This window comes from Lipophrys pholis, assembly GCF_963383615.2.
Source record: "Lipophrys pholis genome assembly, chromosome: 4".
In the NCBI taxonomy this organism is placed as follows: Eukaryota; Metazoa; Chordata; class Actinopteri; order Blenniiformes; family Blenniidae; genus Lipophrys; species Lipophrys pholis.
The window spans coordinates 13,160,543-13,174,736 of NC_137637.1; the positions used below are offsets into that span (position 1 = coordinate 13,160,543).

General features: G+C 45.6%; 1 protein-coding gene across 1 annotated transcript in view; it reads right to left on the reverse strand.

Annotated features, from left to right (window-relative positions):
* Positions 1-14,194, reverse strand: part of magi1b (membrane associated guanylate kinase, WW and PDZ domain containing 1b) — a 166,948-nt gene that overhangs the window by 28,198 nt on the left and 124,556 nt on the right. Inside the window, 3 exon segments of the mRNA XM_080461088.1 lie at positions 8,414-9,073; positions 9,508-9,693; positions 12,207-12,326. Coding sequence (XP_080317214.1) covers positions 8,414-9,073; positions 9,508-9,693; positions 12,207-12,326 — 966 coding nt within the window.

Genomic DNA, 14,194 nt, shown 5'->3' on the forward strand with positions numbered 1-14,194 from the left:
GTATATCGGAGTACTGCAGTGAGATTTTTTACTTGAGCTTGACAGAAAAACAGTCTTGTTTCACTGCCTGAGGAAGAGAAAAAAAAACAATTTTTTGTGTGTGTGACAGCTCCACAGCTGGTTCGATTCTTATGTTTTGAGGCGTATGAGAACCGTGCACGGCGGAGTATGTTAGAAAACACTGACAATAAAAAGTGGAGGAGGTGCAGATGCGCAGCAACTCCAGCCGCTGCACCTTCAGCTCCTTTCAACAGATAGAAACTGTTGCACCGACCTGGCAGCGCAGCAGTCACTAAACGGAAGCCATTACTAAGCAGATTATGTTGTCTGTCCACAAAGCGTGTGTGCGTGCGCGAGCTGCTAGATCTCGGCTGGGAGCGATGGCTTCCAACAGGCGGGTCCATCTGTCACCGTGGCGACGGCGCCTGGTGAACTGACAGACGGTCTCCGAGCAACGGTTGTTGTGGCGAGCCGTCCTGCACTGTATAGCGCGGCGGCGAGAAGCAGGTGTTCGCCGCGCGGCTTTGTTTGGCTTCCTCCGTGTGTGCAAACAATGGAAGTACTCCGACAGACGAACGTCACGAAGGAACTAATTAGATGGCAATAATGAGGAGGAAATACTTGATTTGATTGACTTGTTTGAAAGGAATAATACCAAACCTTTGTTGAGTATACTGAACGCCTTTTGAAAATACAATAGAAGTGTAATGTAGAAATACCCCAATAATTATCGGGCAGCTCATCAGACCAACAATAACAGGCTGAGGAATCTGACAGTGAATAGTGGACTTCATATTCAGGTATTTTCTGCTCATGAGGCATCTTTCCTTTACACATTTTACTCTCGGTTGGCGTTACCTCAATGCAATTCAATTCAATTGTGGAATTCATGTTATTCACGCACTGAATAGCTGCGGGCTCACTGTATCAAGGTTGGAGTTGCTTTAGTGTAAGACATTTAATAGTGCCTTTCTTCTCATTTGTGTCGTTGTTGCGACCATTCATCGGTCCATCAACCCATCGGACCACCTAACTCGCCATCTATCGTCCCTCCATCAGCCGATAGAAAGAGAGGGGAAGGCGTATTTTTCAACTCGCAGTGACTTCAAAGGGTTCTGCTAAAAATGCAGCGTTTATCTATTAAAATGTGAACCGTGCAGTGCTCGCCCTCCATGGCTTTTCCGAAAGAGCCGGGGTGAAGCTCCACCCCTCCCACAAACGCACACATCCACCGGGAGCAGATTATCTGCAGAGCATTGTCATGGAAACAAAAGATGGTCGAGATTTACGAGTCACCCGCTGGCTATGGAGGTGTGAAGTCATGGAAGATGGGTTGGGAGGGAGAAGAGAGCGAGCGAGGGTTCTCACCCCGTCACCTGTGCAGCAACAGAGGTTCGCCTGCGTCCGTCTCCGGTGGGGCCAAAAAGAAACGTGCAAAGGTGAAGGGTGGGTGCCATGTGGGCGGGGGTTCCCCCGTCATCACTGCAACGACTATTCCGTATTGGTGCCGCTGGACCGTTCGGTCAGCAGAATTTTTAATGCCAACTGGGTAAAAACACGACGCTTCCTGCCCATACAGTGAATTGATTTCCTGCGATGGTCCGCGCGGGGACCCATCATCAGCATTTATCTCCTTCTAATGCCTGTGTGTGTGTGTGTGTATGTGTGTGTGTGTGTGTGTGTACAAGACGGTAAAACGAGCCTTATGGATGAGCGTGCCGGTAAACGGCGAGCTTGTTTATATGGGTTATGCGAGTTCACGTAATTGTTGTTTGTGCGTATCAGCGGGTGTCCTCAAAGAACACTGATCCGTGGAGTGCTTTCTGACAGGACGCATTTACAAGCTGCCGGTGCACTTGCTCGCCATTATGCCTATAAGAGCTATCTTGTGTGGGAATGAGGAACTTGGTGTTTTTAACCTCTCTTTTTTTCTCTGCCGCACGACCAAAACACAATGAAAACAATATTGAGACATTTCAACACAACTGCGTGTGATAAATCTCCTAAAGAGCACTTAAAAGCAAAAGAAGCAAACAGATGTCTTGTTCTACCCCTATAGCCGCTTTGCAAATGAATGCTATTAGAGCTCTCTCAAGAAGCCTGATGATCTGAGGTCTTGGAGTACGTCTTTGAGTATTAGTCTGTTTGTTCCAAGAAGATAACGAGGAACAAAAAAAAAAAAACACACGGTGGAGGGGTTCATTAAGCATGCTGGTGTTTACAAACTGGTTTACTACCTTTCGTCTGAGCCGCTCGTTCATTTGTCGGTTACGTCGGGGGAGGGAAAGGTGCAGCTCTCATTGTGGGAGAAGGGGTGTGCAGGATCTTATTGCCCAGCAGCGACTCGTATGTCAATGCTGATTGATGAGTCATGATGTGTATGTGTGTGGAAGGGGGGGGGGGGGGGGGGGGGGGGGCATCATGGGGGTTTTCTGCTCCGGTCTTTCATCATTTCTCCAATCCTCTGAAGTCCATCCATCTACCCTTCTTTTCCTCTACACTCTTATCTTTCCCTTTTCTCCAGGTTGCTACAAGCCAACCCGCAAATGACTTTGCATTTATCGTGGCACCTGCTCGGACTTACGAACAGGTAAAGACAAATCCCAAGACTTGAATAAAGGTGCTCCAGTTTTTCTATGCTATGGCTGATTAATGACTCGAGTTGTTGGGCTATTGAGAAGCCGTGTTTCACAAATTCTATAGCCAAACACGTTTTCACAGACAAAAGGCTTCACCACGGTCGGCTGATGCATCCCAGAGGACCTTGTAGCATTCACAAGGTAAAATCCCTGCAACCACATACTTGATTTTTAGCAGCAATGAACAGAAGTTGGACAGTCCACAAATATCTGGCATTTTCGTCGTTCGACCACCAAAGGCCTGCAGTAATTTTATGACTGGGTCAGATATACAATTCTTTGCAGAGTTGCATCCCAAGGTGGCCTTTTTTTCCCACGCCAAGACTGTCTAGACTCGCCGTCTCTTAGTTCTCTCCATGCACATAAACCTTTTTTTTTTTTTAGTATCATATCTTTGGCTTGACGTGCTGTCAGCGAACAGGGATGAAATACAGGATGAGGTCACTGCGTATCGATGCATGACGCAGTCGGTGATCCACGGTGTTGCCTCGGAGTTTATAAAACCCACGTTGCACATTGAGTCCGGTAATGAACCGAGAGGACCGCTAAAATCATCCGGTCTGCGGAAGCCTTAAGACTTCAGGGGCTGGAATGAATTGTGTCAGCGCATCGGTGAGGGCAGAAGAAGACCGACAGGGGAAAATGAGCCCATTAGAGCAGCGTAATTAGACAAATGAAAGTACAGTGGATCATGAAACACGGACCTGATTGAAGTAATAAATCATTCCTGTGTGGGTAGAGGAAGCACCTCTCGGAGAGCGGAATGTTTTAAACTGCTGTGTCTGGTGTGCTTAACCTATGAAACGCTGTCAGCGTCTCATAACCCGACTCTGACCCGTGGATGCCTCCTCCCCGCACCTATTAATTAAGCCCAAAAAAGATCAGTCACATGTACTTTCTCAGAGGAAGTCGATGAAAGCGCCTAAAAAAAAAAAATAAAAAGGTTTTCTTACAGAGTTGGGAAGTAATTTGCACTTTGTAACCCACGAAAATTCCTCCTGCTGTGGCTGGCATGGAACAAAAACACACATTTACATGTTCACACTAGCTGGTTTGCATGTATGTTCATAAACTGAGTGGGGGGGAGGCATACTGTTGCACCCTGCCTCCCTAACGAGTGCACGCCGGTCCACAGGGAATCGCTCCTGTCGTCATGTGGGTGAGCAGGTGTGAATCTACATACTGGCATTGGGGGGGGGTGGGAGTACAAGTAGCTCTCCACCAATTAAAGCCTACAGTCCTCCTGCGAGCAATTTATAGTTGCATGTTCACGTGCGGGGTTGACTCGTGTGCGTACGCGCAGGGAGTGGGGTGGGGGGGGGTTTGATGGATGGAAGAGAGAGTGAGGGCAGAGGGAAGCACGGGAGAGAACTAAGATGTATGCGTATTATAAGCAAAGCTGACATCAGGACCCCAATTAGAGGCCAGCGTGCTTTGCAGCTACTGTTGGAGTGATCTGGAGTGAGACGGCAGAGGAGAGGATGGGGGGTTGGTGGTAGTAATTAAAGTACAGCGGCCAGAACCACAGCTGATATTCTCGTGTGTGTGCGTGTGTGCGTGTGTGTGTGTGTGTGTGTGTGTGTGTGTGTGTGTGTGTGTGTGTGTGTGTGTGTGTGTGTGTGTGTGTGTGTGTGTGTGTGTGTGTGTGTGTGTGTGTGTGTGTGTGTGTGTGTGTGTGTGTGCGCCACACATGACATGCGTGTTGATTAAGTGCGAGTGGAGCAGGTTAAAAAGAAGGATGATTAAAAAAAAAAAAAAGCCTAACATCAACCGTTGGACTTGAGGAAACCAAAAGAGGGGAAATGTGTGGGAATTCAGTGGGAGGAGGAAGAAACCCACTGTGGTGTGCTCGTTGTGTGTCTGTGGGTCAATAAGCTTTGATGAAGGAAGCGTAACCTTCTCTCTTATTTACATGCTGGAGGAATCAGTGTTGAGGAGGTAATAATCAGAAAAAAATCACTCATGTCCCAGCTTATCAAATGAGATTTCTATTTTTTTTTGGGGGGGGGGGGGGGGGGGGGGGGGGGGGGGGTGTCATTTAAATCAAATTTGAATCTGTTGGGGTTGTATGTTGAATAAAAGATTGAAAGATGACACCTGAGAGGCTTTTTTTCTTATCCCGTCACCCCTGGCAGGATTTAGCATATGTATTTCTCATCAGCATAACCAGGAGTCTGGAGCCACATGTCGCCCTGAGCTTAGAAAATATGGCTAAAAACACCTAAAATAAAACACAACAACACATGAAATAGCTGCGGTGGCAACAACAGGTACAATTGCTACAATAGCCAACCAGGCTAAATCAGCTAAGATGGCTAAAACATCTACAGATATAATGTTTTAATAGCCAGAAATGGCCAAACAACTACAAAAACAAAAAGTAAAATAGCTAAACTACATAAAGAAGCTGCAAGATGTTAATCAGTGTTTTAGATAAAATAGTTAATATAAGCTAAACAGATGAAACAGCTCAGGTGCCATTTACATGACAATGTTGTAAGTGAAAACACAACTTTTTTGTGTTTTCGTTTTAGAAAATGTTTGCGTTTAACACCTTAATGTTTTGGAAATGACTTTGGTTTACATGTTATTGTCCATCTAGTCATGCATGTGCAGACGAGCTGACCACGGCCGTGGTGTGCATGCGTAGTAACAACGCTTTTCCACGGAGTCGGAGCGTTTTCAAAAGGTTCTACCTTGAGAGACGTTCTTTAAAAAGTTGCATTTTCAGTGGCTCCGACACTGTTGTTGTGTAAAGTGACCCTGATAAGAAATTAGTATTTTCATTAAGGGGGTCCACTGAAGTGAAATTCATTCATATCCAATTTAAAATAGAAAAACAGAATGTCTAATTAATTATATAAAAACCAGCAGAAGATCAACAGGAGGCTGCAAACAAGTGCGTTTAATCAATCAGCAATTTTTGAAAGAGCATCTAATTCGGGGGTGTCAAACATTTGAATTCATGGGGTAACATACAGCCCCCGTTCATCTGGAATGGGCTGGACTGGTAAAATGGTGCCATAATAACCTTTAAATTTCAACTTTAAGGGTTTTCTTTGTTGTGGTGCAAAGTATACTTGTATACTTACTAAATTATACTTAAATTTCTTTACAAATTGACCCATCTCTAGGGAGCCACACAGCACTGCGCTCATAGTTGGGCTGGTGGCGGCTGAAGGACTTGCTCAGTGACCCACAGTGCATGTTTTGGGAATATGTCCATCACAAAACCAAACAATCACGACCGACTATCTCAACACAAAGTAAATTTTAATGAAATCGTCTGGTGGACAGTGAAATGTCCAAAAATGTTCTTCCATAGCTGTTGCATTATGCATGTTTTTACAAACTCTCCCTGACAGTATGGCTTTGAGGCTAATGCTGGTTTGCTATCTTTCATGGCAGAATCTCTGATATATCAGCTCGGGTTTTAATGTTGAGTAGCGCTCCTAAGAAATTAGTTGAACCAGTGTTTTCATTAAAAAAAATTTAAATTTGCTTGGTGGTTTTTGCCGGATTGCAGCCTCTTGCGGGCAGGTTTTGGCCCGCGGGCCTTATGTTGAAACACTTGGAGTGGAATTGACTTCCTTTGTTTCGCCGGTCAGCTCAAACATGTGAATAATGGCTACATGTGCAAAGTTTGTAAATGACCTCGTTGCGCGTAAGATTTTCGTAATCTTGGTACATGTTTGAGTAATAATTCATACTAAATTCAAATTCTCGCAGAATCTAGGTCCATATACTGACATAATTAGAGGGACTTTTAAATATTTGCAATGAGTATAATAAATTGATTTAGCAGGACTTTTTTTTTTTACAGATATGAAAAGGACACTTTTCTAAGCCAAGTTTTGATGAATAGAAAGCCTGTTTCTTGAAAATCCTTACTTAGAAGATAGACTTTAAAACTGGCTGGATTGTGATCAGCATTAAAAAAAACTACATACAAGTAAAGAAGCAGACACACTGCACTCGCACTCCAGAGTATGTGCTTTTATCCATTAATGACTCTGATAAAAGTAATGTGTGTGTGTGTGTGTGTGTGTGTGTGTGTGTGTGTGTGTGTGTGTGTGTGTGTGTGTGTGTGTGTGTGTGTGTGTGTGTGTGTGTGTGTGATCTTGGAGACATCCGGAACTTCATCTCCAGGAACTGCTGCTTAAATGTGCAACTTGGGGGGGGGGGGGGGGTTTGTTCTATAATTCATTTGCACCGAGTATGACGAGCAAATAAGTTTGGTTCTGATGCATTTTTTTGCTTTGTACTGGAAATAGAATAAAAATAACATGCTGCTTTTCCTTTTACTGCAGCTGAGAAACCTTCCTCTGTTTTATTGACAGACCCATTAAGTCCTCACTCGTGATGAGGCCACATCACTTTACGGTCTTGTGTACACGAGCACAACGAGGAAAATGCTACTCATTGATAAAAAAGCTTTAGAGGAGTGAGCCAGTCTGTTTGGGGTGTGTGTGTGTGTGTGTGTGTGTGTGTGTGTGTGTGTGTGTGTGTGTGTGTGTGTGTGTGTGTGTGTGTGTGTGTGTGTGTGTGTGTGTGTGTGTGCGTGTGTGTGTGTGTGTGTGTGTGTGTGTGTGTGTGTGTGTGTGTGTGTGTGTGTGTGCGTGTGCGCGTGTGTGTGTTTTTGCTGGGTGGTTGTGTTTTCGAGAGGCCAGACAAGCTGAGTGACAGAACAGAGGACCGATCACACACGTCGGAACGCCGTGCATCACCACACACCCAACACGTGCAAAACCTTACAGTAAGTTGAATTAATAAACCCCCAAAGCAAGCTGGCGACAGGACGAAGGAGAAAATGGTCCAATTACTCGTATTACGTTCGGAGCTTTAGAGGTCAGCGAGTCTGAGCAGGATTGGAGGGAAAATACAGAAATTCAATCGTTTTAGTTTTATCCTCAATTCACAGTCGCTTTGTTTCCGTTTAGTGCTTCCGTGCGACTGTGATTTTCAATCAGAAGTCGTGACAAAAGCACGAATGACACGCGGTGAGCGAAAGCGTCGGCGGCTCTGTGATTCCATTTCTCTGTCTGACAATCTACTGTAAGGGCAAAACGTCAATGAGCTCAGCTTTTCCTGGGCCGTCTGGCCAGGTAGATGGATGAAAGGTTTGCCGGCACAATTGCTGGCATATTTTAAAGTGACAAGCTTCAACTTGGCAGTACACATAAAGCCCAAAATAAACCAGACACGTTGTCAACCAGCGGAATGGTGAACGGAATGTGAAAGAACCTGGGCAGAGACAGAGAGGAGACAGACTGGGAGAAAAGAAAAAGAGGACATCAGACAATTTGACCTGAAACACCAGACACCAGGTTCCTTTCAGAGCTCCTCCATCTCCACTGATAACTTGTGAGGAATGCTGTGACAGTCTGCTAATGTCACTTCTTGTCAACACGTCTCTCTCTTCCACCCACGTCCTCAAATGATATTTCAATTTCCTCTGCAGCTCCATGTCCACTTCCTCCAAATAATTATCCCTCTAGCTCGCCTCCTTACCGATCTCCCTTTGCTTTCACCCTCTATTTGCATGAATAAATAAATATGTGTGCGAATAAAAAGGGCTCCCTGTAAGCGAGAACAGCCTGTAAGGCAGAGGCCTATTAGTTTCTTCTCAGCGGGATCAAACGCCTACGTGGGAACGGTTTCTGTTTTGGGAGCACGTAAATCACAAGCCGCCACATGAGTTGGCACTGGTTCCGGTCACCGTCTGCTCTCAGGGGCTGCGACAGAAATGACAGGATGTGTTAGCCTCCACTCACCTCTCTGCACCAGCATGGTGACCTCGCTGCCTTTGGGACACTTGCTGAGCAGGTCGACCACCTGGTTGTGGGACATGCTCTGCACGTTCCTCTTGTTCACCTCCACGATGATGTCGCCCTCCCTGAGGCCGCGGCAGCGCGGGTAGTCCACGATCTGCTTCACCCGCTGCCCTCCGCCCCCGGGACTGTCAGCGATGGTGAATCCGAAGCCCTTGTCCCCTTTCTCCATGTGAACAGTGATGAGCTCTGGTTGCGTCGCGATGGACGAGGCCAGGGTGACTACGTCGCTGGGGTAGCCTTGCTGGGAAGAGGTATCTGAGGCTACCTCCATGGAGGGGCTGTGAGGTCGGGGAAGGCCATTGAGGGGCGGGGGCCCGTTGGTCGGCCCGTTGCTGTTGTTGTGACTGCCGTGGCTGGACGGCGAATCGTAGCTGTTGGAAGCTTCCTGGCCGTTGACAATGATGGGATCTTTGTTGTCGAGAATAGCCACTGAGGTAACCAGGCTGGTGTTGGGGTCATCGGGGTCGAAAGGCAGTGGGTAGCCGCGGCACAGCTCCAAGTTCACCATGGAGCCGATGGGGATGGACTGGAAGATCTTCACCACTTGGGCGTGGGTGTATCCGAGGACACAGGTGTCATTAACGCTCACGATCACATCGCCTTGGAGGTGAACAGAAAGCAGAAGATTAGAACAGTTTCAAGTAAAGCCATACACTTCATTATTTAGATACGATCAGCAAACACAAATTGATTGATGCTGCCATTTTTGCCCCCATCCCATCAAAGACCACCGTCGGGCCACAATGAATTAAACTCCATTTCCCACGGAGACTTTTCTGTTTTTAGATTGATCCATGTTGAGCTTACTGAGGGCTGGGACCTGAAACGGAACATTAATCCCCTGCAGTGAAAGACTCGGGGCAGGTGACATTTCTTAGTAGCTAAATATTAAAACGCTCTTCAAACAAAGTGCTCGATTTGTCATCTCCAAACTGCGGGCATTGCTTTATTTACATGTCATTTGGTGAAAGCGACAGGGAACCTCTACGGAGTAAATTTTCTCGGAGAATATTGATATATAAATATGCATCTACCTGTCTCCATCTTGCCATCAAGGGCTGCAGGTCCATCCAGGACAAGGCTCTTTATCTGCAGGAACTCGTCCGGCTCGTCCCCACCGACAACAGTGAAACCAAAGCCACGACGACTCTTCTTCAGTTTGGTGTTAATGAAAGTACCCTTCAGCTCGGATCGGTTCCGAGTAAAGAAAGGCTTCCCTCCTGGACACAAAAACAGATCCAAATCAGCTTTTCATTACACAAATGGAACAGCACACGCCATTTCAGAGAGTTGCATTTTCAGTTGGTCCGAGCACCACTGTCGTGTAAACGGACACCCAAAACACAAAGGATGTTTTTCATTTTCACATTGAAACGTTGTGGAAACGAGACCTTAAAAGTGGATGTGTTGGACGACAACAAAACAAGGTAATGCTAATCGTTGTCCCAACGAGCAAAACAGAGAGCGAGCAGCTCAGCAGCCTTCTACCAGTTTTAATGTGTGACAGAACTCACAGAAATTTCATCCGTTCTAATTGTGGGAATATTTGTCCGATTGCATTCAGTTAGTGGTGTTACCGTCAAAAATAGAGGCATTACAGTAACACATTACTTTAAAACCAATTATTGTCGATACTGCTTGTTGATAAGTAATTAGAATAACAATTAGGCTTTGTTTGTAGATCGTATTAAGAGGAGAAAAATGAACTACTACAACAAACACCTATTAGGTTAAATGGGACTCAACGCAATCGTTTTCCTGCTAGGTTTTCATCATGTATGCTTCAGCCGATACTTTTTCTTATTCAAACACTATACATAGGCTAAAAAGGCTGAAAATGTACTTTAAAAGATGCTGTGTCATACTTTGAGGGGGTACACTGAGCACACTGAGCTTCAATGCTTGTAATGGTTCCCAAATCTGTTCAGGCAACGTAAAAACTACTTCTGAATATCAAACGGTGCAAATTGAATGACGCCATTTCACTGTATTCATGCGCTAATACGCAGAGCCTTTTTCAGCTTGACTGGTGGTTTTTGGATTTGAGGATGTAACTGAGAGGCGAATGATTTGTAAGCCGTGATATCAAGTACCCGGTCCTCGCTGGCTGAAGGTCACACAGCAAACATGTTTGCATTGGAAAGGGCTCTGCCTCGGTAAACAGCCACCGAAACCTCGTCTGCCAGCAGGACATCTGCATCATTCAACGCCGGTTAGGAAGGTTTTAATCAACGTAAGAATCTCTCCAAAACACATTTCAAAGCGGCCTTAAGAAATGAAGAAACGCTTAAATGCTAAGAACCGAACCAAATATTCCCTGTAATTTCTTTCTTCTTGTTTTTGCGACCTCATTATCTGGCATTAGGAATGAAAACATAGACATTTTTGTGTCTCAGGCTGAATAAAAAAATGCAGCGTTCGCCGTCGACACCACTGAAAACAACAGCCGGAAAACAGGCACCCAAATTGCCTATTAAAATACGAAAGGCTCCACGTGAAATAAAAGTGCCTCCTGCCCATTGCTGCACCTACGTCACGGGGAGGGATGAGGAGATGCTGGCAGAGGTGAGGGAAAGGAAGAGGATGAAGGGAGTGCACATTAAAGAACGAGGATCATAAGAAATGTGTGTTTAGCGACCCCCAGGTATGACATTAGGTCATGTCGGCTCCACAACTCATCCATTCAATGAAAAATGCATTACCCTTGGAGTTAGTTTGTGTCCTCATGTTTGTCGTGTTTTGTGTGTGTTAGTGCCTCTGAATGGCTTTTTTTCCCCCCTCAGAAACAGGCGAGATGTAACGAAACTGCAAGCTGATACGGTGGCTTCATCCGCAAGGGATTGGTAGATGTAAGAGCAGACCAGGAAGCAGGAAAGAAAACATGAAAGCGAGGCTGTTTGATAAAGAGATTTCAAATGACGTCTTTCTCTGGAGGAATATCAAGGGGGCTGGAGCAGCTGGAGTCGGCTGGAGTCAGAGACTGAGGGGCGGGCGGGGCAGGAAAAGAGAGAGGAAGATGGACAGAACCAACCACTGAAAAAGAGGGAGAGGGAAAAAAAATCAGCGTGATCTATAATAAAGAGATCGAGGTGGGAAAAGGTGGATGACAGAGAAAGAGAGAGCGGAAAAGAGGCGGGGTGAGGCTGTTAATTCTCCGCCGTGGCTCTGCTAATTAGACAAGCTGCTGGTGGGAGGCTGCTATGAAAGGAGCTGGCAACCAGGAGAAGGAAAGCCCACAGTATCGGCGAGACGTGGTGTTTGTCGGTGTGCGCATTGCTAAATAGTGTGTGAAATCGGGCCATTATTTGATCCAAGTAAAAAGGAACCGCATTACAGAGGAGGATGTACACACGGCCCCGATAAACACGGGGGGTAGCACAGGCGCAGCAGTAGGTGGCAGATCCTCCGTCGTTCTGTCCTCACGTACAGAAAAACCACCAGGATCAAACACGGCCCGCTGTACATACCAGATGGGTTGAGCGTTACTTATTCAGAATATACGATACGACTGATTCAAAGAGCAGTGTCAGTTCATAACCGGTCCTCCATCATGAAAACTCAAACATGGCCCGAGGCATCGGCACAGGTAAACAAACCACAAAGTCGGAGCTGAATTCTGTTAAGCTCATAATAAGTCGCTCTGGGGTAATGCAGCCGAGAAGCAGGAAGGTAATGAGCAACTCCTTTTTTTCCCACCAGGTTTCACACTTCCCCTCCACACGTGGCAACTTACTTTTCTGTCCCATGGCATTGGTCACCGGGGGTCCTGTCTGGGGGTCCCTGTAGGTCTCCTGGTGGTTGGCAGCGTAGCTGGCCAACGGGGCCCCAGCCAGCGTGGAGTCCTCGATCCATTCTGTGACAAAAAGAGGTACATGGTCTCTAGATAGAGGCCAGACAGGTGCAAAGATGCCCTACTTGGAGAGGAAACTGGAGCTGAGGGGCTATGGACAGGATGGACCTGTGAGTTTGGGACAAAGTTTGTGAAGCTGAAGGGAATTGCTTTTAAAAGTGTATCCAACTGAACTGTTGGGTTATATTATAGTGACCTGGATCAAGCTTTCCGTGTGCACAGTAAAACTAAATATGGAGGTGCTGCTTTTAGTTTTGAATTAAAGCTTATTCTGTATGCATATTAGCTAGGGATTCGCGTTTGATACTGCACGGCGTACTCATACGGATAAAAGATCTCCGATACAAGTATTAGCAAGTATTACTTGACTTGAGTGATGACAGCGGTTTAGAGATTCTTTAATATTAATGCGCAAAATGTATGGCAAACTGTAGTTGGTGCAACACCGGCATCTTAATCACCAGAGACATTTGCACCAGAGGAGTTCGCCCGATGTCGCTCATTAGCTTAATTGCTCAGCACGTCACTCGCCGAGCTGTGCTACATGCTACGCGTTACATGCTAAAGAGTTCTGGGGCTCACGCAGCAGCAATGCTACATGCTAAACATGATTAAAAAAATGACTGATACACTCAGTACAAGTGAGCTCAGTCCATTGGTTCAGTCTAAAGTACACATAGTACACTGTGTAGATTGACGCTATGATTTGCCCTATGTGTACTGTACATGCAGTAGTATACTGGAGCCATGAGGACTGTTGGAAGTGTGTGTAACATCGACGCAGAGGCTGTGTGAAAGTGGTTTGCATAGCCTTCACATATCGTTTCCAGGCTTTATGGCAATTAATAAGTACTCGTATTGGTACTCGATATAAGCAAGTAGCTAAAGGTTAGTACTTGTTCTTGTGCTTTAAAAAAAAGTGGTATCACTGTCTCTGTAATAGCTCTTATATTGTGCCAGTTTTGAATTCTTAATTGGGGTGTTACGTTATTGTTCTTTTCCACATCTCACTTTCCATTGCTGTGAAAATGCTCTGAACGGCTAACATGTGAGGCAACAGCAAACAAATACAGTATTTCACCTTGTGAAACTTTGACTACAGTTTCATATCTCACCTATATGACAGGACACTTAATACAAGTCTCACTTTTCTCACAGGTGTGTGTGAGAAACAGAGCCACCGATTTCTTTATTCTGGCGACCATCGTTGATGAATCACCTTGTTACAGCGTCATGGCGCAGATCAGACTGCAACCTTCATTAAGATTCTCAGCAGTGAAGCAGAATCAATGCAGACAAGGAGGAAAAAGGAGAAACTCGGCACAAAATGAGCTGTTTTTTTTTTTGTTATTTGGAGAGTGTGTTTTCAGATGGGCTAAAAGTCAGCAGGTAATTCGAGGTGAATCTGATGTTTTCTGCTGAATGAGCAGAAGGGGGAGCATGAATTCCCTCGTGGGCCGGCTCGCATTCACAAATAATTTCACTGTGGGGGTTTCTATGAATGCCTAAAGTTTAAGACAGGAAACACGAGTAACCTAATTTCACGTATTTGTTGAGCTCTGGCAGCTGTTCAAGACGAAGCGCTTCGCCGTGTTAGTAGTGATATTACTGGAAGCACTTAGAGCTTTATTAAGTGACACAAATTAGGAGGGTAGACTCTCTTTAGCAGGCAGATCGTTTTCAGCAGAAGTCAAACTTACCTGTCATTGCCTTAGGAGGGGGAAAAAAGCTTTCAAGTTATTACCACAAACGAGCATCCAAAAGGTAGCGCGGAAAAAATAAATTAACTTCAAAAAGGCTGCGTTGTGCAGCCGCAAATAATAGTTATGCCTTTATGGGAGAGCACTTAGCAAATCATAAGGCAATAGCAG